Source organism: Penicillium cinerascens, assembly GCF_028974065.1.
Source record: "Penicillium cinerascens strain IBT 15544 chromosome Unknown scaffold_4_segment0_segment1, whole genome shotgun sequence".
Classification (NCBI taxonomy): domain Eukaryota; kingdom Fungi; phylum Ascomycota; class Eurotiomycetes; order Eurotiales; family Aspergillaceae; genus Penicillium; species Penicillium cinerascens.
Window position 1 is genome coordinate 3,790,667 of NW_026695298.1, and position 25,964 is coordinate 3,816,630.

The following is a 25,964-nucleotide window of genomic DNA, read 5'->3' on the forward strand; positions in this document are numbered from 1 at the left end:
CAAAAGAAACATGTGGAGTAGCCTGTGCTCCATCCAATATTGGGTCCACGATGTCAACTGCAACTGAATGTACCCCAGCGGTCCGATCGCGTAACGACATGTCGCGGAGAAGCCCCCAGAAATGTCCCTGATCGAACCATCAACAGTCGTCATGCACGGCGCTCCACTTGAGGAAACCTTAGGTCGTGATCGTACTGCCGATATGACATATCGGGAAGATTAGGGGTGGCTTGCCTCCCAACCACATATGACTTCACAGCTTCCTCTACCTCGAGATAGCGTGGAGGATCGACTTCGCCAAGCCATCCCACTCCATGAAGACAATGTCGAAACCCACTAATCGACTCCGTATGTCGCTCTCGTATTGCCGGTATACGCAGATCCAGATGGCGAAAATGACGCGGGTTGATCGATTCGTACTACAGTACTACCCGGTCGCTGCTTGCCATGATATCACCTTCATTAAACGGCGACATTCCGGGAGAACACATCAGTGCAGACCATATGAAGTCATGTGGAATAGTCGGGCAGGTGGAGCCCTTTGAAAGTGAAACGAATCTGACCATGGACGCAGGCAATTGACGCTATTAGCGCTCACATTGCCCGGTAGTCAACACCCAGTTTGCGGTTGCATCGGTCTCGTACGTCGCATCATCGCATAATTGAATACCTTCGGCCTTTGCTTCGGCGATGTTTGCTTCTAGACCAATTGAGCCGCTCCGCGTTCATCGTTGCGGTATGCCTGTCGATATTGACCGTTGATGACGACGGAAACCTGTTTTGTTGGATGGCGAACTATGAACCACGCCCTTTTCACCAGACTGACGTTTGTGGGACACTCAAGACCTCGAGGCGACTGCCATTTTGCCATTGTGCCATTGAATCGCTGATAATCGACCAAGTCGGTGGAACCTGCTTGGTTGCATCATGCCCAACTAGGGGCTCATATCGAACATCTCGGCCTCATGATATTCAACGCCACCTCCCTGACATCGCTGACTGACCAGTCCTACCAGGTTCAACGATATCCATCGCCGATGCTCATCGCTCATCGCACGGCCTTGGCCTCTGCAGGTCTCACCGAACTTCAAGATCGCCATCCAGCTTTGACTTCACTATGACACCGTTGGGCGACTAACCAACCTGCTCAGACCGGTTTCACGCTCGCCTGGACTGTCAACCGTGCATCACACTGTGGATCATCACGTCGCGACCGTCCGCCTTTGCTCCCAATCTAGAACGAACGAGTACGACTAGCGTAAGCAACATCGGACCTACGAAGAGCCCACCCCCTTTCCTGATCCAGCAGTCAGCGTGTGGCCAGACAAAACGGGAATTTGCACAGCGGATTCACCGTCCGCTTCCCCGACGCTCTTAGAAAATCCTGCTACGCACCTCCCATCGCCTCTGTGGTTGCCACAACCAAAGCCAATGAAGACAAGGCATCGACAGTGGATCACTGTACCTGGAAGATCAGTAGGAACAAAAAACAAGTCATCTCATAAGCAGGGATCCTCTTTTTGCAATTGGAGCAGTAACTCTAGCCTATAGAGTAATAAGAATACACGACACGCCGATTATGACCAAAATAGAATAAAATGCATCGTATTATTGACTTCATGCTCATCACACGTAACCTGGACAAGGTGTTAGCGTCGGTTTCCCCCAAGAACTTGGGTTCATAGAATAGTCCCTGATCAGAGACCGGCGGTGAAAACATACCCTTCCGGGCGCCCTGGAAAAAGAAGCGCACCACGAACACCTGCAGACCAGCCATCGATATCATCATCAGAGACTCGATCACGCTGAAGTTGAAGATCCGGCGCTCGGTGCTGCGCACGGTACTGAAGTTACGGTTCTCGCGCGTGCGGAAGTACTTCTGATTGCGGGAAATCGTCGACAGCTGGGCGGACAGCTTGTAGATGGATTCTTCCAAGTTGCTGGTCTGCTCGGGGCTGGCGCCCTGGCGGGAGGGAAGCTGGGCGCGCTGCTCGTTCTCAACCTGCGGTGGCATGTAAGTAAGTATTTCTCTTCAGTGACCGAATGAAGTCGGGGCGGAGAGGCTGAGGGTGCCCGTGGCACACCATCTCCAACCGGGAACAGGGTAACGTACGGCAATCTCGAAATCCACCATCTTCTCGGCAAATGTCGACATCTCGTTGTTGAAGCAGAACTGGTACTCGCCAATGCTCTGGGCAGTGAAAACGAAGTCACCCTGGCGCTCCTTGGTGCCGTCCAGGACGACCTTGCCGCCGGGCGCGGTCACGGTGAAATCGACATCGAAGGAACCGCCGGATTGGACCTGCATCAAGTCAATGTTAGTTACTGACAACACAATGCCTGATCTGCCGGAATAGATCAAGAATCAGGCGGCTAACGAAGGTGTACGTACCGCGAAGTAGAAAGCCACCTTGGCATTGGCCTGGTCAACATTGGTATAGAAGCATGCCTTCTCGTTGGCCTCAAGGCGATAAGTCAAAGCAGTAGCAGTGACGGAGGAGACCAGGGAGGCCAGGCCGGCGAGGAGAGCGAAGCGCATTGTGCCTTGAGACCTTGGATCTTGAGTGTTGACGAGGATTAACGTAGCGTGTCAGGAGTTCGATGGAGATCCGGGTCCGGGGTTTGCACTGTTTGCACCCAACAATCCTCTTTTCATTTGTACGTCTCTTCTACTCCTACTAGCTAAGGATGAGAAAAAAAAAAGAAAACATTTGGTGTCGGGGGACAAAAAGGAAAAGCGTTGAGAAATGAAATTGGAAATGAAAAACATAATCATCGCAGGCCGTCACTGCTCATGTACCGGATTGCAGCATCTACTCCCACAAACCCCCCACAGCGCCCTGGAAAGTACTTTATCGAATGAAGAAGCTATCACTCTTGCCCCAGAATCCACGGCTCTTGCTCGCGTGGTCAAGGCCGAGGTAATCGTCGGAGCCAGCAAGGTCGGAGAGAATGTCATCTACGAGCGTGGTCAGCTCGCAAACTCTGGCAGAAGGGACAAAGGAAAGGGACTTACCATCTTCGATGTACTTGGGACTTGAGAAGGACGCGCGCGGGACCACAGCAAACTTGATCTTCTCGAAAGGCTTGCCCTTGATTCCCGTACGCTTTGAAAGCCGCTCCTTGGTCTCCTTGAAGATCTCGCCCTGTTTGACATCAGTATGCAATCGGAATAGGGAGAAGAGGAGAATAGACTGACCGGCTTCACAAAGAACTTGAACGGAACCCCGTGGGTCCGGTTAATCTCTCGGTCAAAGTTGAAGGCACTGATCACTCTGTCCTCGTCATCTTTACTCAACTCCTCGGCCGGGATCCGCTCTGCGTAGAGAGTGGAGTACTCGTTGATGTTCGTCACGCTGTAATCGTTTCGGAGCTCCTGCTTGATCTTTCCGCCCATCACTTCGAAGAGTCTCAAATCGCGAACAACCTCATCGTTCAGGTTTGCCTTCACCTGCAATTCAGACAGGAGTTCGGAGACATTGCCGTTGCGGGCAACCAGGACCTCAACAACTTCCTGTTGCGGGGTTAGTGACTATTCTCACGTGGAAGCGACAAACATAGCCTTACCTCTTTCGTGATTCCCTCCGGTAGCAATGTGACTTTGATGCATTTCTTGCTCTCGTAGTCACTGAGGCTCATCTCCAAAACCTCGTAGTAAAGAGCATCAGGTCGGTGCATGGTATAGCCATAGGCACCATATTGCCCATTGAGGATTTGAGCAAGGGTAGAAGTAGTGTTCCGCTTAAGCGAGGGTTTGGGTTTGCCGTTGCTAGCCATCACAGGCGAGAACCGCAGATGAGTCGGCTCCACATGGAGGTGCTCGCCAACCTTCTTCGAGAATTGGTCGTAGGTCATCTTCCGGCTGAGCGTCAAGGTAAACTCTGGGGATTCCTGGCCATCAGCGGTCTTGATGGGAGCGAATGTAACATCCATGCGGTTCAGGAGGTAGTCGTAGAATTGTCTGGCATCTTGGTAAATGACAGTAGACGGAAGCTCCGAATCCTTGACCTGACGCTGGAAGGTAATGATGTCGCCGTCTTGAATTTCGGATTGCTGGAATGTCTGCTTGGGCTTCATCACATCGATCATGTTGTGCTTGATCTCCTCGAAAAGCATGAACTCGGTACCCGTAGGCCAGTTCATTCTGGAAAGGATAGTGGGCGCCAATTCGGATACCTTCTGGCTCTTGCGAACGTACACAGGACCAACACCAGACAGGGTTTGAGTCACCACGTCGAAGTTCTTCAGGAAAACGAGTATCGTGTCATTATCAGGCCATGGGGAGTTGTCGCTCTCGGGAACGCTGGGAGCAGTTTCCATCCAAAGTCGGAAGTAGTTGCCCTTGGTACCAAATTTGGTGTAGGCCTCTTCAACAGTCATTTCGGGGTCGTTGATGACCTGGTCTGGGCGAGTCGTCTTGTTCTGACGGTTGACCATAACCCAGAAGCGAATTGCCTTGGCATCGAGTCCTCGTTCCTCGGCAATTTCCTGTGCAAATTCCTTCACCTTCTTCGTCCGCAGGACCCGGTACTGAGTGGGAAGTGCTGGGTCCTCTTGGGGTAAGTCGGTACTCGTCAGATCGAATCCGTGGTGAGACTGGAAAGTTTGTTCGGTCAAAACGCCAATGTTCATGTACAGGTGAGCCTCCTCTCTTTCCTTCTTGCGACGTGCCATCTCTGCGCGGTCTTCGGCCAGGCGCTTTTCGATGTGCGAAGGCACATCATCCTGCGTGATCGGGACAAGAACGTCGTCCACTCGCGACTTCCGGACATACACCAGCATGTAGGCGTTCATTGATCGCTTTGTGGAGTATTGCCGAGTGAATGGCTGCTTGACTCCGGCACTCCCGTTCGCAAGTTCGTACTCTCCTCCGTAATTTTCCTCCAAGACTTCCTTCTCGGTGACACGGTTCACACGGTCGTCGTCGAAGCGGTACCAGTGTCCATCCTTAGCGGGCTTCAGGAATGCATAGTAATGACCGGCGTCGAGGCCACCGCTGTGCACAAGAACGCCATGGAGCTCGTAGTCCCAGGGCTCTTTGAAGTCGGCATCCTTGGAGAGATAGGGGGCAGCATCAAATTCCATCGGGAAAACATGTCGGTCGTTAACTTTCATCATTGTGAGGAGGTTAAGGTCGTATTCGAATCGCTTGAGGTGAAGGTGCAGGACTGGAGGAAAACTTTCGAAGATAACTCCCTTGTCCGCATCCTGCAGGCCGTGCGGCGGGCCAGCATCGTACTTGTTCTCGCCATCCAACCGCTCAACCTGAATGTAGTCCCTAAAGCTGTCGTCCAAGGTCTTCATGCCCCGAACGTTGAGTTGAATATCCCAGAACTCTTCCACGCGGGATGACTCGAACGGTACATTGACACAAGAGATGTAAGTTTTCGTCTTGCCCACGAAAAGATCGGACAGAGTCTTCTCAGCGACTGTGCCCTTCATCTTCACCTCCAGCCGTTCCATGAGCTTTCGCGAGAGCTCCTGAACGTCTTGTTGTTCGAATGCCTGTCTGGAATCCCAGCCAAAGGACACCGTGAGCTCTGTTGTGGAAACCGCCATGTCGCTGGTCTGCAAGTTGTTGAAGAGTCTCTGAAGAGTCCAGGCACTGTTGTCACGCGACGCCTCCCCCTCGGTGGGAATTTGATACACAGCCTATGCGGGATCAGTACCTTTCTCATCAAATGGAAATAGAAAACATACCTTGCGGAAGGCATTGGTGAAGTATAGAGATTGAAGCAGGGAATTCAGGTAGCAAGTGGCGCCTTGGTTCCGAAGACCAACCATGCCAGTCTCTTTCTTGGAATCATAGCTTCGATGGCGACTGTTAGCGAAAAACATCGGAGAGTGAAGGGTTGACGAAGGGGAAATACTTTTGGAAACTGTGCCAGAGAACACCAGTGGGGTCCTTCACGACGCGCACATAAGCCGTGACGATGGCCTCATCGTCCTGGACCAGGGGAACGTTCTTGCCCTCCCAGGCTTCATTAAATAAGGTTCGGAGATCATAGAATCTAGTGAAGCCCCAATCTCCCTCCTCGGCAGTGAATCGATGGGTAGCGACTGCACTCACGTTAGTCCGAAGGCACATTCCAAACAAGACCAATGGAGAAATAGAGCAAAAAACATGATTGCAAAAGGCATCGAAAGGAAAGGAATAAAAGGGTGGATTTACCATGGGAAACATAGATGGAAGGGTCCTTAACGTTCGACAACACGAGGGCAAACTGCACACAGGCATACCAGTTCTCGGGTGGTTCACCCTCCCATGCATGCTCCAAATAAAACGAAGCGTGCTCCGCATGGTTTCCGTAGGGGAAGAAGAGAATGCGCCTATTCTCAAGTCAGCTCCAGCACCAACTCGCCAGAAAACATCACCCACCAAGGATATCCACCGCACTTAAACACGGGCCCGTGCAGTTTTCGATCCAACTTCCTCCAGTTTTCGATGTGCCATGAGTGGTGTATTTCCTCTTCGGTCTCGAGATCAGGGTTTTTAGGAAGGACTCGCTCCATCATCGCCGCATCTGGTTTTGTATCTTGGTTAGCCGGTTGTCCCCAAATGCCAGGCACCGCGGAGAACTGTTGGATGGACGGGAGGGGAGAGGGTGATGAAAGAAAACATACGGTCAGTAGCGGACGGGGCGGGCTCGGGCTCATCGGAGGCTGAGCGGGAAACGACGACGACGTCGGTCTTCTCATTGGGGTACTGCTCATACTCGTCGACGAGCATGTCGTTCTCCGCGAGCTGGAGGGAGGTTAGATCTGCAATGACGACACTCGCGAGGGGCACGGTCGGACACTCACGTTTTCCATGGCGATAGGGGCCTTCCCGTCCAGCCGGAAGGCACCTGTCGGAGGGGATTTGAGGGGGGAATAACGAGGAGATGTAAGAACGGGCGTCGTTGTCGGAAGGAAATTCTTCTGAACCCGCAGAATGAGGGCCGGAGCTAGCGGTGGCGGAGCGCTCGAACGCTCGGCAGGGAATAGCAACGGCGGGGGCGGCAAGTATAAAACAAAGCTTCATTCACTTCCCAGCTTCAAGCTTTATCTTCCAAGGTTTCGATTCCGGGTGTCGGAACGATGTACCTTTTCCTTGTTTTTGGGCCAGTGCTCTACTATGCCTGATTGCGAATTGTACGCACTGTCCGGTACCTAACGGTCTAACCCTAGCCTCAAGCTACCTGTCTGGGGCTAGATCGCTAAGGAGCTTAAGGTATGCTGCTTGGCGTGAACAAAAATGTTTGGCATTGTAACTTGGCCATCATCGGCACATAGAAATCTCCAATTTCTCACTCTTATTTCACCGCTGCATCATCGTACCGGTCGGCTCGGCTCCAGGCTGTGACAACCCGCTGTATCTTCAGCCCCTGCAGCTACGCACCATGGCGCTCCAACAGTCCTCCAACGGTCACGCCTTAGCACAGACCTACGGTCAAACACCGCCCGGAGCAAGTAGCCACGACATGTAATTCGTAGTAAAGCCTCCGTCCCAAAATGCAGGTGCAACAGCGACAGCGACTCGGACCACGTCACATGCCTACCCCTCTCACCGCCCTGCCCAGCCCGACGTACACATGCGGAAGCTCCTCATTCTCCCGCATATGAAGTTTCCATGCCCAGGTGGCTCTATTGCCCCAGACTTGACTGCATGGAGCACAATGCGGTCGAGTCTTTCAGCACGATGCTGGCAAACCCTGCGTGCTCCCAGGCCACGATTCTATTCGGGCCAGCTTCCGCCATGGCGGCCCGTTTCTGCTTTGGATGAGTATGACTCCACTGTGTCGTGTGAGGTATCCGTGCTGACTCGACTATCCAGATGGGCTGAGCGTGAGATCCGCCCCATCAGTCTTCGGCAGTTGACTTTCTTCGGCCGCACCTTGACCGAGCCACGACTTATTAGCTCGGCGAACTATGTACGCACGGAGCTACCCACTCGGTATGTCCTCGATTGACCGGAGAGCAAAGATGATCTACCTGCTAAAGGAACCATCGCAGTCTTGCGCACCGTCTGCGAGATATCCAACAATTGCCCTATGTGGTTGTCGCCAACCCACACCTCTCCCTCGTATATGAATTATACTATAAAGCTTTTGAGCGATTTCGAGTGATCCCCGAGATCTGCAGCTTGGAAGACAATAATCGCTTCTGTGATATCCTGCGCGAGATGCTCAAGGAGCATCTTGTGGTGATCCCCAATCTGGCGACGGGAGTTTTGGAGTGTCGGGATCTGTTTCCACCCGATGAGATGGACCGGTTGATGAACACCCTCCTGCGAGCGGTATGTTTGAAGAGCGTTCTTTGCTCGAGAACCTTGACTGATACCCGGAATTAGCGAATTTCCCGCCGCGTCATTGCAGAGCAGCATCTAGCCCTTACCGAGACTTTCAGCGCCCCGTGGCACTTCCCCGACTCTCACGAGAGAACTGACATGAATGCGGACTTTGTGGGTGAAGTTTTCCTGAAGTGCAAAGCCAAGGAGGTTGTCGAGAGATGTGGAAGGGTTGCACATGATTTGATGCGGAAGACGTCGCCATCGATTCATCTCCCAGAGATCAAGGTGCAGGGCCACGTGGACGCCACCTTCCCGTACATCCTCAGCCACCTGGAGTATATCGTGGGTGAACTACTGCGCAACTCGGTTCAGGCCGTAACGGAGAAATACGAGAAGTCCTCGCAACCTCCACCGCCCATCGAAGTGCTCGTGTGCGAGACACCCCAACACGTGATCATGCGCATCTCCGATCAGGGCGGCGGGATCCCTCGAGAGATTCTGCCCTATCTGTGGTCTTTCAGTAAGGGACCGCGCACGCAGTCACGGCTGCAAAACCTGGAACAGGTGCCTGCAATGGCCGCGACAATGCAAGAATTGAAGGTGCCCGATCGCTCGACGCGGGATGCGAACTTCCACGAGGGATCCTTAGATAGCCTGACGTCGCGGCCTCCGAATTTGCGACTGGGGATGGGGCTGCCGATGAGCCGGGTGTATGCTGAATACTGGGCCGGCAGCCTGGAGCTACATAGCCTAGAAGGCTACGGGGTTGATGCCTTCCTGCAGATCTCGAAGCTTGGAAACAAGAACGAGCAGGTGACAACGCGGGCAGCCATTGATGCAGTGTGATGGATGACACAGAATTTTCCCTTGGTACTCGCTCCAGATAGTACCTGATGAAACCACGGGCCGTGTACCTAGACTCTTCGCATAGGCTCTTCGCGTACGAAGTATTGCACCTAGTTTGTACCCACGAGGCTCCGCCGTACTTGGAACACTGTACTAGATACCATCCTGAATGCTATGAGTATCCTGAATACTGCTCTTAACGCTATCCTAAACACTGCTCTTAACACTATATTGAACACTATCCTGTGCAGTATACAAACATCAAGACTCGATCAACGCCGCAAATCTCCACAGTCAAAGCACAGTAGTAATGACGTCAGCCCCACCTCAGCCCTATCCTCAAAGCAACCAACCCCGAAATGTATTATTCCCTGACTCGCCGTGACGTCTTGCCGAGCTTGAAACGCCTTAATTCTGCCAAGGATAACTTTGTACCTAGGTATTTATAGTTACTTCCTGCCCCTTGCCACTCTGCCCCTCGTTCATCTCGCAACTGTTCACGCCGACAAGCGTTCTGCCAAACCTCAACAGTAACCTTGCCATCCACCTACACCAACCCCACTATCATTCACCATGGCGGGCACCTGTTCGATGCTGTGCTTGATTATCGTCACCCTGTTCAGTAAGTGCCCTCACGAAGCTTTTCCCTGTTGTCGCCGATATCCTGTTCAGCTACCTGATCCGGCACGATGCGTGTGACAAACCCGCGAATCAGTCCATTTCCCTGCTGCCTAGACGCGAGGAGCCCTGTACTGCGCAGATTCACTAACAAAGCTTCCAGTTCCGCCACTCGGCGTCTTCATGATCGCCGGTTGCGGCGTTGACTTCTGGATCAACGTCCTCCTTACGATTCTCGGGTGAGTTTCTCCACTGAACTTATAGTCCCCAAGTCCCCAGCTTCTAATTCGGTGCTTACAGCTACTTCCCGGGCCATATTCATGCATTTTACCTCGAATACGTCTACTATCAACGTCGCAACCGCGACCCTTAACCCGCGCCTCTCAGCGCCCTGCCCCCGGCGTCTACTCCGAGCGCATCCAGAACGGCGGCCATAGCCGCTCGGACGCGCCTCGCAACTATGGCACTATCTGATTGTTATGCAAATCGCCTGTGCTGTTTCTTTCATCACCAAGGACCGTGTTCAAATCTCAGTTACATCCTCCAACGGCCTAATGGGTTTCCTATCCCTCAAGTCCATAATTATTGTTTCACCGTATCTACTACCCTAGCGAATGAAGTTCTTATATCATTACCACTGTCTCGCCTCTAGAAACTAAAACCGTTATGCAATCGCAATTGTATGCTATCTCTCTTTAAAAGGACACACAATAGTCCGAACCATAACCCAACACCAGCTAAACACTCTCCGCGGCCTGTCCCTCAACCTTCTTCCCCTTCAAAGGCGGGAAATCAAACGCCTCACTGCTCACAATAATCCCATCCGTCCTCGGCACCGCCCCAGTAGCAGGCGCCCACCACAGAGCCCCAACCCATGGCTGCACATTCCACCCCACGGAAAGCGTCACGTTCTGCCTCTCTGCCAGACGACCCGTAATATCATTGATCTGATACTTGGCCCTTTGTCCCCGCAGCCTAAGCACGCCCGGCTGTGCCTCCTCCTTCTTCTGGTCCTTCTTCTTGTTCGATGCCTTGGACTTCTTAGGCGCGCGCTTCCCGGTGACAGAGGCCGGGAGCAGGGCGGTGGCTTTTTCCTTCAACGCATCCCATGAGTAGGGCGAAGTCGGCGCCTCGATGATGGAGTCCCAGATGATAGCCTCGGAGGGGCGCACTTGGCTGTTCGCTTTATCGGAGGACGAATAGCTAGCGTAGACGTAGACGAAGAGCTGCTTGGTGTTCCAGTTGAAGAGGGGAGTCAGGTCGGCGTCAAGGTCGAAGCGGAGCTGCGCGTACTCTTCGCGTTTCGTGGAGTAGTAGTGAGGACGGCCTTTGGTTCTGTTGGCCCGCAAAAGGGTGATAATTAGCATCGCGGAGCTTAGGATTGCCTCGGTTGCTTTGGGGGCGCCGTCAAGCGCAGTGGGTGGTTGACTTACACCTGGACGTTCTTCAGCGAAACCGACGCCGTGGCATCGCTGGGGAATAGGAGCACTGAGAGCGCGGCCAGTCCCGCGACCACCAGGGCGACGGTGGTGAAGAAGCCAAAGACCGCTTGCGCGCGGTTGAGGGAGGAGTGCATTGTGGGGATGACAATGCGGAGTGTTCAAGTGTCAAAGGGTTGAAGCCAGCGAGGCGTGTTTGGGAGCTCCGACCCTCTTAGTAAGAGCTTGGGGCGAAATGGGTGCACGTCGACAACAACTTAAATGTATTAAGCTTACGCGCTGGCCTATTCTTGTGGTTAAAAGTACTTTTCCAATTCGATCAAACGCGAATATAATCCTGCAAATGTGAGTTGACAGCTTATTACTCGAAAAGTGACCGAATCGGCGTAGCCCGAGGTATCTTATCGTCGTATCTATACCGTGTCCATTGTCCGCTTTCCATTTTTACTTTTCTCTTTTCGCACGTACCTAATTCCAAGTTTCTTCTCATATTAACAATTCCTGAAAGCTCAATCACTAGTCTCCGGAACTGAAACAATCCACAATGGGAGACCACGTCCTCTTCGTCTACGGTAAGCCCCATAGTGTACCGTGTATACACCTCTAATCCAAGACTAACAAACAAACCAGGAACACTGATGGCACCACAGATGCTACACCGAGTAGTCCACGGGAATGTAGAGCCTGAACCCTGGCAAAAAGCCATGCTCCGCTTCCAGCCCGCCGTGCTGCACGGCTACCGGCGCCATCGTGTGCGGGGTGAAGACTACCCGGGGATCGTGTCAGCATCAGAGTCTACATCCGTTCTAGGCACGCTCGTCTCGGGCCTAACGGATGGTGATATCCACCGTTTGGATATGTACGAGGGTGATGAGTATATCCGGGAAGGGGTTTCTGTGCGCGTGCTTCAAGAGTCGTTACCTGAAGGGACTGGGCAGGCGTCGAGCTCGGAGGGTCATTTGCGGGATGTGTTGGATGCGGCTGGAACGGAGTTTGCAGATGAAGGTGGCGAGGTACAGGCTATGACTTATTTGTGGATTGCTGGAGAGGGGAGGCTGGAAGATGCGGAGTGGGACTTTGAGACGTTTAAGAGGGATAAGATGGCGTGGTGGGTTGGTAGGGACGAGAGTCAGTGGTAGTTTCGTTTGATGGAGAGATCCTTGGATATGATAGATGAATGATTTGTATTGCGAAGATGCCGGTACCTCGTGCCCTGATGAAATTCAAAGCGCCGAAATACTCCATATTCAACATTCAACGCCGTCTGTTCCTCCGGGAACATAGTAAATATCGGATTCCCGATGGGACGAAACAACATGTTTGGATCGCCGGTTCATGCCCGACTAGGTTATGGTAACGCTGCATAATAGGTATCAAATACAAAAAGTTGCCCCAAGGCTCTCTCAATCCTTGCGTGTCTTGCCCCGTGGGCTCTTTCGAACTCGGTCTGGTTCACTGGGTGATGGTGTACGCTGTACCTGGATTTGCTGCACTTGTGATCCCTTCGCAGGTTTTTGCGAAGTAGGCTCATTCACCACATCACTGCCGACTGGTATGGGGGCCTTCTTCCGATCTGACTTCCTGCAGACGGGCGCATCCACTGCTTTGGCAGCCTTTTTATTCTCGGCGCGGCTCGGCTTTGGTTTTGGCGCTGGCCTGTTCTCCTGGCTGTCGGGCACCACAAAAACTTCTTCGTCTTTTGGCGGGGCTGGTTGCAGGGTGGCATTTTCATCTGCTGGAGGCGGACCAGAAGCTTTCTTCCCCTTCGACGACTTAGGGCCAGGAGAAGAGGCGGTGGGCACCAATTCAGGCTGGTCTGCAGCCGAACCATCATTTGGTGAATCACGACCTTGAACAGCGTCCTCCGCAGCAGGCTTCTCCTCTGCACCCTTGTTCTTTGCATCGTCTTTGGGCTGCAAAAGCTCTGCATTGCCCCGATCATCACCATCAACTTGCCTTGGCAGAGATGGACCCAGCAAATATGAGATCGGTTGCTGATCTGCCATGATCGCCTGTCCTTCAGAGATGTCCTTAGCCTGTGCCTGCTCATCGTACAGATCATCAAGGAACTTGCGGAGCCGATGTCGAAGAAGACCGGATCCCAGAGGAGGCCAGTCATCCACCTGGTCCATTTCACGCGAAAGGAGCTTTGTAACGAATGAGTCGGGATCTTGAACGAACTTCTCCACATACGCCAACAGGTAGAGTCCACAATCGGAGTAATTTGGCTGCAACGGGATCTGGCGAGCACGCATGCCCTTGATGTTTGTCGGATCAACCTCGACGCCACGCTTGGAGGCAGCCTCTTTGCAGATATAGTCCCGCAGCATCCTGATCGTGGGCGAGCGGCCTTGATCGAGTGAGTCGAATGTGACTATTGTCGTCTGGCTCGGGCTCAACTTCGGGCCGGCCTTGCCTTTCTTGGTTTTCCGACCCGTATAAGATGCAGTGTAAGGCTCAGTGGAGATTTGTTTGAAGGGAGAGAACTTGGCAGGTGGCGAAGCTGGGTTTTCTTCCCCTTCAGGCCACTCCTCAGTGTCAGCGGGAGCCTCCGATTTTCCTGCCTCATTTCGTGCTTTCTCCTGCTCTTGAATGGTCATCGAAGCAAAAGACTGCCGCGCCCCCTGTGATACTGGGGATTCAGAAGTTCGCTTCTTCTTTCCCTCCGGTTCTGTCTGGGTAGGGGTACTGGGATCCGGGGCAGGTTCGGGTTCCGGCGACTCAAGGATCTCATGCACGTCACTCTCCGGCTGGTTCGAGGTCTCTTTGTCGCTCACGTGGGCAGAGGATGGCTGCACGGACTCCACAGTTCCAAGCTCCAAGCTAGGCAGATTGCAAATAATGGCAACGTACCAATGTGCAGCCTGATTGATGGGAACGACGATGTAGTCGTAGCTGAAGAGGTCAACGTTGCGCGTCCACTTCTCCACACCACTGTAATTAATGCCGCGCTCTCCCTTTGGGGTATTTAGGAGTGTGTCAAAGAAATAAGAATTGAAGAAGTACACCCGCTCGGCAGCTTTCTTGTTGGTGCGTTCGAGGTGATCTTGCAAGAAGCGCATGTAGAAACCGATGAGATTATCATTCAGGAACTCGTCGTCACGCAGTCGGTCTCGGTCTTCAACGCAGACCTCGGCCTTTTTCTTCCCAACCCAAGGATACACCAAGGGCTTCTTCCATTTCTTCCGAGCAGCGTCATCTTTGGGGGACGGTTGGCGGGGTACTTTGAAGAAGTCTGAGACGTCGTTGGGTCCGGTCAATCCCCCAGAGATGCGTGTCGTACGCCTAGTAGAACGGGTCTCTCGTTCAGCAGACTCTTGCGGCCGGAAGGGCTTCACGGGAATCTCCACCCCGGATTCAGGATCGCTTTTGCCGTTACTGGGCCTTTCTCGGGAATCGCCAGCCCCGGTCATCGGCCCGGAATCGTCCCGAGTACTTATTTTATTTTCAACTCGTTTGCTCTCACTGGACTCGTCTTTCGAGTTTTGCAAAGCGGAAGAAAGCTTCTGGCGTGTGGAAGACCCGACAGGTGCGGTGGATGCCGGCTCAGGCGCAGAAATGTCCAGGAAGGGTTGTTTAGTGTGGTTGCCGTGTCGTGTCATCTCATGTTCGTAGGTTGTAAAGGCCTTGTCCATGAATATCCTATCCAAATCAGCCGATTTGCAGCGAAGAAAGCCCATCTGAAATACATACCCTGTCTTGTCCAAGATCTTAATCTGGAAATCCTGCAGCACTTGCACAAACTTTCTCTTGTCTGATTGCACCAGGAATTCAATATCTATATTATCACCTGGTGCCTCAGACTTCTGAGAAAGTTTCAGCCTCAACTTAAGACTGGGCTTGACTCCTTGCAAGACCGTTCGGACATTTCGCAACAGGATCTCCAATTTTTTTCCCGACCCAAAAATGTCTTCACCAAGTTCGATCTTTTCCGGTGCCAACCGAATGGCTGCTCTTTCACCCTTCGCAACCCTTTTTCCAACAGAACCATATCGAATAGAGATCACATCAAAAGATGAGGGTAAGCTGTTGGGGGTACGCTTGATCTTTTTAGGCCCTTGAGGTGGGGAGCCCGCAAAGTCGGTGGGTTGTATATCAGTTGGCGAACGCTTTCGGGCTGGAGACATAAAGTTGCCTTTATTGAACTTGTGACGAGATTGGGGTTGGTTTGCGTCGAGGAACCTCGGTACCGGTTGAGTCGTGGTTTCGCCCTGTAATTCATCTGGACTTTCCCTGGTACCAGACACAACACGCGATTTGCTCGAAGACGTAGCATTTTGATGACTTGGGTCCTTTCCCCCCAAATCATGTTTCTCGATGATGTCAAGAAGAGCTTGTCGAGGTAGCTCCGATTCTTTGTTGGCCTGCGGTTCTTTATCCGTTTTGAGGGCCCCAGCTCGCCTTTGTTCAGCGGCCATCGACGTAAATCGTTCTTCCAGGGACTCAGCTGACGGGAATCGCGTGTGCTGGCTCCTTCGAGAAACCCGTGGGCTCCGGTTAACTCTGACGCTATCTTCCACGCCACGGAACTCTTCATGTTGCCTGGCCCGGCCATTGCTTTTAGGTCTTGCTGAGTTCTGGCTAGAAGGTGATGATGCCCGGCGCACGGGGCTTCCGTCTGTCAAGTCAAGTGTTCTCGCGTGGTCGTCTTGTCGTCTACGCTTGTTCGGCCGGTTCGACTCTTCAAAATCGGGTGCATCATCCAAGTACGAAGGATTTCTTCTCAAATGGTTCGACGTCTTCGAATTTCCAGATGCACGAACAGGTCCGCTATCACGCGCATGCTGAGAAATCCTGTCCGTCGGCCTGAATGCGACCGTCGACTGCCGACCGTCAGATAAAAGCTCAAAACAACCAAAGTGTGGAAATGAGCAACGTACCCCAGGAATCTTCCTATTCCTCTGCAAACTGGCACCAGGCGTTATTGGTACAGCATTTCTATCTCTGCAAGCTCGCAAAAGCAGTCGTCAGTGCAAGTTCATAACCCCTCCATCCCCACTTCCCACAACATACTTGTAATCTCTCGCTCCCAACAGTCTCGCTTCTTCTTGACGGGCCTGAACAAGAGCGTCATTCCGCCTCGGGTCCTTGTTCAACATCTGCGAAGGATCGCCTCCACTGAGAACACCACGCGATATCAGTAACTGCTTGCCGGCGGGTGGGCGATTGTCGGGCATATTCACCGGGCTGTGAGGTCTACGACAAACTGCGAAGGCGGGGATCGCAATTGTCGGCGGGTTCTTGTAGGTCCAGGGGAGGAAATGAAGTCGTTGGCATAACTCTGGATATTCTGAGAGTGGTTAGTCGCAACGTTCGGAAACGATAAGTGTGTGGTTAAAAGCAAATTCAGCGCCATCTGGGCAGAAAGTAGCATCCAGGAGCGAAAATAAATCCTTCAAAGGCCCAATCACAACGGGAGAGCAAGTGCTGGCACAGAGCTCTGTATGTAACTTGAGAATCACACACCTGGGAATGTGCGGTATCGTTCAGTGAGAGACCGGGGTCAGGCAGCTGATTGTCGTCAAGATCAGAGCCCAAAGAGAATTCGTTTCCGGATGCTCTGAGACGGTGCGAGGCCCTGGAGCTCGGAGACCGAGACTCACGGCGTGGAGAGTGTAACTGGCCGCGGCTGAGAGAATCAGCGTCAGACCGTTGACGATAATCGGGCCGAGCGCGACGCGGGCGACGCGGAGAGAAGCTATCGAAGATCTCGGATATGTTCGCAAAGAACGACATCCAGAGAGCGCCTCGTTTAAGGCAGGACCATGCGCGGCATCGGTCCCATCCCGCGTTCTCTCTTTTCTCTTTTTTTTTTTCCCGCTTTCTCGCCGATTGGGATGCGTCGTCGTATCGTTCATCGCAAGGCGGTCAGCGAGGTGCCTGTTCTGTAAGGCATAAATGGAGACTCAACCCTAGGAAGACATCACAGGATGATACAGACTTAAGTAGGTAGTTGCCACAAGAACAAGACATTCATGAAGGTATCGGTCGTAGATGGTTGATTGGGAGCCATCCAGAAAAGAATCAGCTATCAGCTATAGACTAACGATCCTCATAAGACCAACATTCCCACGCCAGCAAGCATATGCACCTGCACTTTTCCATAAATGGGAAGACGTAGTTAAAAAAGAAAAGAGAAGGAAACGTCACGCATGAAGAAGACGGAACAGGCATAATGAGTTTACTCAAGACATAAATCAAATCAAACCGCTGAGTTCGCCACGATGCCCCATCGCCCCAGAGAACCAAACGCGTCCCAATGAGTAAGTTGTGCATAATATCTTTTTTTCCGTTTTGTTGGGGTTACTATACAGGACTCAAGGCCACAAGGGAGGGACGCTCACGCGGCAGATCCCTTGCCCTTGTCCGAGTCTTCCTGGCCCGTGGGGCGCCGCCGTTCTGTGCCCAGATGAGTATTGGAACTGGCGGCTTTCTCCTGGCGGGCCTGGTCGATAGCAGAGCGTTGGGCAATACTGTCGTCGTGGCTCTTCCAGATGATATTGGTGTCAAATGGGAAGGCAAGCAGGCGTTTGATCGTTTCCCTGTGGGGGCAATTAGTTTCCAAAGGCGACGAAGATAAAGCGAGCATTCAGACATACCTGATCTTGATGTTCCGCCCACCGTCAATGCGTGTCCACACGCTCAAGACGTCCTCCCCACCCCGTACGCTCAGCACGGCACCGCAGACCTCGTCCCCGGCCTCCGCAAACTGGTCTCCCACCATAGCCAGTAGTAGGTCCTCCCAGTAGCGGTCAGCCACACCCTTCTTCAACCGAACAATCCACTTGCCGCCTCTCTTGTTAGCCTCATCCTCCCACACGGGACGAATACCCTTCTTGAAGATATGGTAATCCGATACCGTCGGGAGCAGCGACGGCCGCTTAAGATGAGTATAAACAGCCCAAAAGCTCTCCACCGATGATATCGATGCCAACGGAACCGTTGATTTCTCGTAATCGGAGTATTTGGGTGTGGGAGGACGGTACCAGACAATCCAGGTAGACTTGAGGGGATGCTCGCCGGGCCCGGAAACATGGGAATGGGCCAGGACCTTAGCCCTGATGGCCTCCTCCTGCTCCGCTGAGAGCTCGCCCTTCTCACCCGGTGTCTTCACGTCTGAGCCGCCGGGGGTCTTGGGAGCGCCGAAAGAGGCGAAGGCACCAGATCCCAATCCAAAGGCGGAGGAAGCATTAGTGGAGGGTGAGGAGACGCCGGCAGACATTGGGGATATAGCGTTAAAGGGATTGGAGCGCCCGTGCGAGCTGTCGGGGCCGAACCGTTTCGATGAGCGGGGCATTTCGACGCGGGCGCCTTCTTTGCCCTCGGTTCCAGACATTGACAAAGACAGTTTGGAGGAGCTGGAACGGAAGAGCCATTAGCCTATGCCGATGCTTTGAAATGCATAAAAAGAGAGGTCTTACTTTGCTCGACGAGTCCACAAGTTTGCATTATCCATCGCGGCGGGTGAGGCGGCCCGGGTCACGAGCGGTCATCCGGGAGAATGGGAAGCTCGAAAAAACGACAGGGCACACTAAACAGATACTCGTACAGGGTGATCGGTGACGTAGAGAGGGCACAGGAGTTCAGAACAGAGGGAGAAAAAAAGAGACAGATGGATGGAGGCGGGATTGATGCGGGCAGGTGGCGGGAGGGGTATATCGGGGGACGTTATCGCAGCGGGAAGAAGGTCGAGGAAAAAGATGTAGAATAGGAGAGCGCTCCGGAGTCGAAAAAGAACGTAAGAGGGAATGTAGGGCGTGGAGGGGAAGGTCGAGCTGGAGGATGGTGAAGCAGTTTGAAGACGATGGAATCGGAGACTCGAAGCTCCATCCGCGCAGGGCCCAATCAGGTCCCGTCTCGCCTGCCGCCCGCACCGTCTTTTTTCCCGACTTTCCTTTTTCTTCGCGTTTTCTTCTCCTTCTTCCTTTCTTCTTTCTTCTTTAACAGCAAGACCACCGACTCAAATCAATGACGGGGTTTGGATTTCTACCTTCCCGGCATTTCCGATGTGTGTGTCGAGATTGAATCAGCTCGCATCTAAAACCATCATCACGAGGGCCTCAGTGCTGCCATGAACCGTTGATGACCTGATTGACGAGACACTTCTTCCTATAACCTTCCTGGCGCTTGATTGTTTCCGGGTACGTCCATAGCACGCAATCCAATTTACACTTTAAAATGAAGAAACTCCGTGAGCTCTCTGGTAATCCGAGGTCTCAACCGCCTCCTACATTCGGCTGGTTGGGCGTGAGGTCTATTGGCAAAGTCTGATGTCGTTCCTGTCAACCTGCTTCGTACGATCGCCTATCTTTAGTACGGGCTAACAAGGGTTATATGCAGCGCCGATCTAGATTTACCCTCTCGCGTTTCTTTGTTTTTTGTTTGAATGAACGTCACTCAGCCCGCCGTGAACCCCTCTGCCTCTACCCATCCATCTACAGCTTGGCCACGGAGGCATTCTCCCGTACAATATACCCTCTGGCCTTGGATAAATATTAAAGAAAATATTTTTGATGATGGGCAGTATGTCACAGAAAATAAGCCCCAAAAGATTCCCGAACAAACAGAACTTCCGTGATGGTAGATGCAAGCCATTCCACCAGCCATGCCCCAATGCCGTACAGAAAAAGCAGAATAAAACGCTTCACAATCCCGAGACCTGGTCCGAGTCCTCCTGTCTCGCCCGCTTGGCGTCCGGTTCACTTGTCGGCACCGACGACTCCGCCTTGCGCTTCTCCCGGTCCTTTTGGCTCTGCCACTCGGCACGCCGGGCCTCCTTACGGAGTGCCTTGGACTCGAACTCGTGCCAGTCTCCTTCAATGTGCTCAAGTCTTTAAAGTAGGGCGTTAGTGAAGTTCAAACACGTGGATGGGGGGAAGGGGGGGTAAGCTTACTCAACGGCCTGCTGAGGAGCAGGTTCCTCGGACAGGAAGTAAGGGTGCTGGAGGACCGCTTCCGCGGATGGTCGCTTCGCGGGGTCGTATTGAAAGACTTGGGCAATCATGTCCATCGCAGCCGGGGTCAGGACGTCCTGGTAAGTATCCTCGAAGACACGCTTCTTGCGCTCGGCGGGTCGCATCAACTGGAACCAGGGCATCTCCACGAGATCCGGCCAGTCAGCACGAGTCGGGGTACCCAGACAGTTATAGAGCTTGTCCAGCTGGCTCAGCTCGCCGCCCTCGCCGGGGAAGACAGCTTTCTTGGTGAACATTTCCATACAGACACATGCAGCACTCCACACATCGACTGCTGGGCCGTAGCGGGTCTCACCCAGCAGAAGCTCCGGGGGTCGATACCAGATCGTGATGACACGGTTGGTGTAATCGAGCTGACGGCTCTTGGAGAAGAAGCGAGCCAGGCCAAAGTCTGCATATTTCAATAATCCTTGGTTGCTGATTAGGATATTGGCAGCCTTGATGTCTCTGTGAAGGACGCCTCGGTGGTGGAGGTAGTTCAGCCCTTCAAACATCTGTTTGGCCAGATCCTTCTTGTGCGCGAGAGTGAGGGAGAACGTGGGGTGGTTGATGAGACCAGTCAGGTCATGGGAAAGATATTCAAAGACCATGAAGCACTCGTTCCGTTCAACCATGACCTCCAACAGGCTAACCACGTTGTGGCTCCGGAGGTGTTGCAGCAACTTGATTTCCCGAACCGCCGTAACTGGGAATCCATCCTTTTCACCCTCCATTCGAATCTTTTTCAGGGCAACCTTGCGCTGAGTAAACACATGAATTCCCTTGAAGACTTTGCCGTAGGTGCCAGCGCCGATAACGGACTCGTTTCCTGGCTTGCGGTAGTAAACCGAGTCAGCATCAGCAAACTCCTTGGGCAGTATCGGGCGTGGCTTGGGCCGAGTGATAATCTTCTTCTGCTTCGGCGGCTCTCTGGGCGGCTCTTGTGAGGGATCCCTGGGACGGTCTTGTCTGAAATCAGGACGCCTGTCATTCTTCCTTCGGTCATGCCGCTGGTCAAAGCGACGATCGTCTCGAGTATCTCGCATGTCTCGTGGATCCCGGAAGTCCCGTTGGTTTCGGAATTCCCGACGATCACGATCCCCTTTCCTATCTCGTCCGCGGTCCCGATCTCGTCGGTCGAACCGCGCATCAGGGTTGAACTTGGGCAATGGGCCATTTGTCAGCCGGTTGCGAGGGCTTTTTGGTTCGGGTGCACGAGGAGGTGGTTCACGGACCATCCGCTGCGCAAGATCAGGGACAGGCTTTGGTGTCAAGTTTGGAGTCGTCTTGGGCTTCAAAGCAAAACTGAACTTTCCACCTTTGTCCCCAGGAGTAGTTATATTCGATTCACGGGGAGGCGGGGGCATTTCATGAGCACCATCGCCTTCTGCAACAGGCAGAGACCTGTCATCGTCTCTTTGGTAATCCCTGTTTGTGCCTGCCAATTGAGTCGTAGGGTCGGGTGCCCGAGGAGATAGCGGATCACTTGCGGACGGAGCAAGAGTAGATGGAGTCCGCGAACCACGGCTAAGTGGAGGAGGGCTTGACGGTCCACTGCGGCCACGAGATCCGGATACAGTCCATTGTGAATTGTTGAAGTTACCCCTTCCTCCGCGGTGTGAGGGCCCATTGTTGTAGGGATGAGGTCCAGATCCAGAGAATCGGCGATTTGGGCCTTGGTTTTCGTGGTTCCCTCGGAACCCAGAATGGCCACCTCGATAGGGCGGCCCGTTGTAAGCGGCTTGAGGATGGTGACTCGGTGGTCCGTCAAAATGACCGTGGTTGTTTTGATAGTGTGGTCCCGATGGGACATTTTGTGAGTGGTAGTTATCCTGGCGATAAGGGGGAGATGGTCTATAAAAACGAACAAGATCAGTATGTGTGAAAACAGACCAAATAAAAGGCACGAGGCACAAAACTTACCCAGAGCCGGCAAACGGAGGTTGTCCAGATCGGTCTCCTCGCCCACCATTGTAAGGAGAGGCAGGCGGTGGTGGTGATCCATGGTTGGAGCTTGTCGGCGTTGCAAAATCTGGAGACGTCGGATATGGTCTTGAATCAAGATGTGGTCGGGATGGTCGACGTCGTTGCTTATTGTGCATATCCGAATTCCGCATCCCATGCATCGGGAATGCGTCTCGTAAGCCAGCGGGGCCATCTCTAGGGCCACTCAAGTTGCTGGAATCGTAGCTTGGGATAGGACGAGGTGGCGAAGGGGAACGAGCCGTAACGTGCGTGGTGGACTGTACGGCTTTTGTCGAGTTCATTGCATCCTGGCCTCGTGAATTCGAAGAAAACGTCGACATCCTTGAGTGTGCCGAGCGAGCTGAATGTCGCGATGCAGAACGGGACCGATAGCGAGAACCCCGGTCACTGTAGTCACCACTCAGCGAGCGAGAGCGTCTGTCGGGGGATGGATGGATTTCTCTATCTCGCCCAGGTGATTTGGACCTGCCCGGTCGTGGGATATCAGAGCGGCGGCGGTCGTTCCCCCGACGATCTCGTCCCCGTCCACGAGGAGATCTCCGTCTAGAAGCGCCACGTCCCGACGCACCACGACCTGGAAATCGACCTCGGTTCTTGAAGGAGGGACTCCGGTCGCGTCTTTCACCTTGTTTGCCAAATGATGAACGCCGGGGAGGAAACGGGCCACGTGGGCCGTGAGGAGATGGACTGCGGGTCCTCTTTCTCTTTGATGGGGGTGCGAAGGGCGACTCGTCTCGTCGAGAAGCCGGACCGTCCCTATCCAACGGTCCAGACGGATGAGAGTTCCAGTCAACCGATGATGGCAGGCGGGGATAATCTGATCGTCGATTGTGGTTGGAACCTGACGAAGGACCGGGCGAGCCGCGCGGGGGGGGTCGGTCCTCAGCAGAATCACCGGCGTGAGATAGATCAGAGGCAAAGCGAGAAGTGCGCGCGGGTGGCGATCGTGCAGAATAATCGAAATGGCGGTCGCTAGGACGGGAGTGACGGCCTCCTCGTTCGCGATTACGGGCTCTGCCCCGGTCTCGATTCGACCCTCGACCTCTGCGCCTGTCCCTCTCACGGGGATCGCGGTCTTGATCGGCGTTCCACTGGTCTCTCAGCGGGAGACTCCTACGGGACCCAGCCATGAAAGCGTCGCCAACAGCATCTGGCTGCAGCTAGACAAGGGTTAGAGAGAGAGAGATGATGGAGAACCGCTCCAGTGAGTCGAGGAAAGCACAAATGAGTGGAGCCGATTCTCGTGTCCGCGTTCTCACCAGGCCGTCGGGGTTTTGGGGGCAGGGCGGATCATTGGTTTTTCCGTGCTGTGAAGCCTGGTGTGTGAGCAAGGGGATTCACGAATTGGGTTTATACGCACCGGCTCTTGGTGAATCAGTGAACGAACTACTTTGATATGTTAGAATCAATCCGGAGTCGACAGACCAGGAAGTTGGTGATTGGGCGCGAATGCGTGCCTGCAGTGCGGCTCTACAACTGGATTCGGAGCCGATGAACAGTTTTGGCCTGGTTTGGCCTAGTTCGGGCCTCGCACTTTCCGCCCTTTGTTCGTGGAGCGTCAGATGCAGTTAAGAGGTTGCTGCGGTTAGTTTTGTAGAGGTTCCAGAGTCCTCGAGCCCTTCTGGTTTTCTCGCGCCGCATTGCACAGCCGCCTGAGGCAAGATCACATGGCTCCATGGATCGATCTATCTACGTACTGCATAAAGCAAGAATGGCATCGCCAGTGACAAGGCACATAGGCACCAAAAGCGCCCAGGTGAGAGCTTGGTGACGCTCTGAGCTGTAGGCAAGAATTTTGCCCTTTGACTCTCAATGGTGGCCGTGCCACGGCAGGGCACCGAGAGGTACATGCCTGTTGACGGCTTCACCTCACCATATGGCTCCCACTCATATTCAAGTGATGGTATGTCTGGCCAGTGTCTGCAGATCGTTAGGCTTCCTCGTTGTCGTCATGGGACGGATACACCGCAGTGCAGTGCCGGCCGTAGTTTACAGCAGATAAGACATAGGACGTGATTATCCAAAGGACCGCCACAAGGCTAAGGCAGGGTATCGCGACATCGCGATATTTCAACAGGGGTTCTTCCTCCGAACCTCTTAAAGTCGATCCCAACCATTCCGTCATTTCAAAGCCCCGAGAACCCAGTAATATGCATCATGTCGATCTCTGCAAAGAAGGTCTGCGCGGGGTGAGAACAGGGGCTGGCCCAAGGTGGGGCCAGGAAACTAGATGAGCCAGGGCCAGAGCTCCATGAGCCAGAGAATGCTCAAAATTAACGGAGCCCAGAAAGAACAAAGTTGGACTGCCCGAGGCGATGAAAGAACCTCTAGCTGGTCCAGTGGTTGCCCCCAATCTCCGACGTTGGGAATTTCAAAAAAGAGACACAAAGCTTATCATCCACGTCTGGTAGCTTATATTAAGCGCCTCGCGGTGTTCTCATAGATTGTGTTGACGAAGGGGGGTTGCTCCCACACGGGCCGGCAAGTCAGCTTGAGATCGGGCGGGATGGGCTGCGGCTTATGACACTGGCACCCGGGGAAGCCACCAAAATAAAGGTAGGGGAATATGTAAGAACCGGGTTGGTTCTCTGGGGGCATCCATTATCAGTACACCACCGGAGTCGGGAGACTAGGACACGGAAAGTGGTGTTGATGTCACGTCAGGCTGAGGTTGCGCTAAGGGAGACGACTAGGCTGGACACGTGTTAGCAGGCGGTGAGATGGCAGGATATCAACGCGGTCAGAACCGCCAAAAATTGGCCCGCTTTCTACTGTATGTTGAATTGGTAGCTGATGGAAAAAGCACGGTTTTCATACTAAAACATGCACCCAAATCACGAGAAATACCAAGCGAGAGCAGTGTCACCACCCCCAGCGATGGAGCTGCACAGCGAGTCCCTCTGCCTGGCAGGACCAACCGCGTGGATTCGCTTAGTATAGCACATGGAATAAGAAGCCTCGTCGATCGATCAGTGAGATGACCAGTGATTAGTCTGAATACACCTCGTGCTTCCGTAGTGTTATGGCCTGACCAATCATCAGAATTCTTCACTCGTATTCCTATCAACACGCAGGACACAGGGGTGGCCTAACTAGCAACCCGCAATCCCTAATACGATTGAGAGCTGATCAGCTATAGTGAATCGTAGTAGGTGCTTAGGGTAGGAACCGTAAGATCTTAGACGTTGGCAAGATACGAATTTAGATCATTTCTAGGGACGATCTCTAGGCTTATCGAGCGAAACACAGCCCTACAGTTGGGCTCCATTACCATATAAGGAACAGGAGGCATTAAGGTGTCGAGTATGAGTAGTCTGAGTATTTCTATTAAATTACGGGCGCGGCTATCATATGACTATTTCTTTCAAAATAGGGTACAGTACGGGGAAAGATCAAAGCGAGTAAGCTGGTGAGACTGATTTCGATCTATGCTGTAGTCGACGCGCAAGTATGTCTCAGAATCGAGAGCAACTACCACTGTGTACCCTTCCTTACCTTGAAATCACCCCTCCAGGCACGAAGGAAATAACCAGATCATTAGATTATTCTACAAACAACCCCCGCTTAGCCCTATCGTATCTTGCACCGCCTGGTGCTTTCAGCGTTCAGTGCGTCAATTGTAAAATACTGTACGGAGTAAGCCTCGGCAGAATGATCTGACAGGCTCTCAAGGCGTGGGGTGGTCGCTATATTTGGCGACGTGGCTAGATCAACCGTAGCATATACCGCTTCCGGAGAAAATCCCTACCATAATAGGAAAGACGCGGAAGCTGACCCCTCAGCTATGGACGCCTTACGCAATGGCCTTGTTGATGAACGGGCTGTGTAATGGCGTTTATGACAGTGAAC

General features: G+C 53.2%; 10 protein-coding genes across 10 annotated transcripts; 4 read left to right on the top strand and 6 right to left on the bottom strand.

Annotated features, from left to right (window-relative positions):
* Nucleotides 1-1,626: 1,626 nt before the first annotated feature.
* Nucleotides 1,627-2,539, bottom strand: N7498_010559 (p24 family protein; the record flags this gene model as incomplete). Its single annotated transcript, XM_058457615.1, has 4 exons — nucleotides 1,627-1,637; nucleotides 1,723-2,002; nucleotides 2,114-2,302; nucleotides 2,393-2,539. 4 exons carry the CDS (start codon nucleotides 2,537-2,539, stop codon nucleotides 1,627-1,629), a joined length of 627 nt encoding a protein of 208 aa, XP_058304514.1.
* A 313-nt stretch (nucleotides 2,540-2,852) lies between these two features.
* On the bottom strand, nucleotides 2,853-6,813 carry N7498_010560 (ubiquitin-specific protease UBP15; the record flags this gene model as incomplete). The annotated part of the gene is made up of 10 exons (XM_058457616.1): nucleotides 2,853-2,959; nucleotides 3,017-3,146; nucleotides 3,200-3,514; nucleotides 3,568-5,652; nucleotides 5,701-5,809; nucleotides 5,871-6,060; nucleotides 6,173-6,330; nucleotides 6,380-6,524; nucleotides 6,625-6,745; nucleotides 6,805-6,813. The coding sequence occupies 10 exons, from the start codon at nucleotides 6,811-6,813 to the stop codon at nucleotides 2,853-2,855; spliced, it is 3,369 nt and encodes a 1,122-aa protein (XP_058304515.1).
* A 715-nt stretch (nucleotides 6,814-7,528) lies between these two features.
* Nucleotides 7,529-9,118, top strand: N7498_010561 (protein kinase PKP2; the record flags this gene model as incomplete). Its single annotated transcript, XM_058457617.1, has 4 exons — nucleotides 7,529-7,765; nucleotides 7,817-7,936; nucleotides 7,996-8,278; nucleotides 8,333-9,118. Exons 1-4 carry the CDS (start codon nucleotides 7,575-7,577, stop codon nucleotides 9,116-9,118), a joined length of 1,380 nt encoding a protein of 459 aa, XP_058304516.1. The 5' UTR covers nucleotides 7,529-7,574.
* Nucleotides 9,119-9,679: 561 nt separating this feature from the next.
* N7498_010562 (YqaE/Pmp3 family membrane protein) lies at nucleotides 9,680-10,210 on the top strand (the record flags this gene model as incomplete). Its single annotated transcript, XM_058457618.1, has 3 exons — nucleotides 9,680-9,740; nucleotides 9,900-9,955; nucleotides 10,037-10,210. Exons 1-3 carry the CDS (start codon nucleotides 9,692-9,694, stop codon nucleotides 10,208-10,210), a joined length of 279 nt encoding a protein of 92 aa, XP_058304517.1. The 5' UTR covers nucleotides 9,680-9,691.
* A 263-nt stretch (nucleotides 10,211-10,473) lies between these two features.
* On the bottom strand, nucleotides 10,474-11,312 carry N7498_010563 (signal peptidase complex subunit SPC3; the record flags this gene model as incomplete). Its single annotated transcript, XM_058457619.1, has 2 exons — nucleotides 10,474-11,071; nucleotides 11,170-11,312. The coding sequence occupies 2 exons, from the start codon at nucleotides 11,310-11,312 to the stop codon at nucleotides 10,474-10,476; spliced, it is 741 nt and encodes a 246-aa protein (XP_058304518.1).
* A 407-nt stretch (nucleotides 11,313-11,719) lies between these two features.
* Nucleotides 11,720-12,314, top strand: N7498_010564 (gamma-glutamylcyclotransferase family protein; the record flags this gene model as incomplete). The annotated part of the gene is made up of 2 exons (XM_058457620.1): nucleotides 11,720-11,747; nucleotides 11,806-12,314. The coding sequence occupies 2 exons, from the start codon at nucleotides 11,720-11,722 to the stop codon at nucleotides 12,312-12,314; spliced, it is 537 nt and encodes a 178-aa protein (XP_058304519.1).
* Nucleotides 12,315-12,578: 264 nt separating this feature from the next.
* Nucleotides 12,579-16,352, bottom strand: N7498_010565 (uncharacterized protein; the record flags this gene model as incomplete). Its single annotated transcript, XM_058457621.1, has 4 exons — nucleotides 12,579-14,817; nucleotides 14,869-15,998; nucleotides 16,056-16,119; nucleotides 16,189-16,352. 4 exons carry the CDS (start codon nucleotides 16,350-16,352, stop codon nucleotides 12,579-12,581), a joined length of 3,597 nt encoding a protein of 1,198 aa, XP_058304520.1.
* Nucleotides 16,353-17,515: 1,163 nt separating this feature from the next.
* Nucleotides 17,516-18,631, bottom strand: N7498_010566 (eukaryotic translation initiation factor 4E; the record flags this gene model as incomplete). Its single annotated transcript, XM_058457622.1, has 3 exons — nucleotides 17,516-17,717; nucleotides 17,775-18,533; nucleotides 18,597-18,631. The coding sequence occupies 3 exons, from the start codon at nucleotides 18,629-18,631 to the stop codon at nucleotides 17,516-17,518; spliced, it is 996 nt and encodes a 331-aa protein (XP_058304521.1).
* Nucleotides 18,632-19,819: 1,188 nt separating this feature from the next.
* N7498_010567 (putative protein kinase) lies at nucleotides 19,820-22,435 on the bottom strand (the record flags this gene model as incomplete). The annotated part of the gene is made up of 3 exons (XM_058457623.1): nucleotides 19,820-20,006; nucleotides 20,070-21,983; nucleotides 22,053-22,435. 3 exons carry the CDS (start codon nucleotides 22,433-22,435, stop codon nucleotides 19,820-19,822), a joined length of 2,484 nt encoding a protein of 827 aa, XP_058304522.1.
* A 317-nt stretch (nucleotides 22,436-22,752) lies between these two features.
* N7498_010568 (uncharacterized protein) lies at nucleotides 22,753-23,290 on the top strand (the record flags this gene model as incomplete). Its single annotated transcript, XM_058457624.1, has 2 exons — nucleotides 22,753-23,042; nucleotides 23,092-23,290. 2 exons carry the CDS (start codon nucleotides 22,753-22,755, stop codon nucleotides 23,288-23,290), a joined length of 489 nt encoding a protein of 162 aa, XP_058304523.1.
* Nucleotides 23,291-25,964: the final 2,674 nt, after the last annotated feature.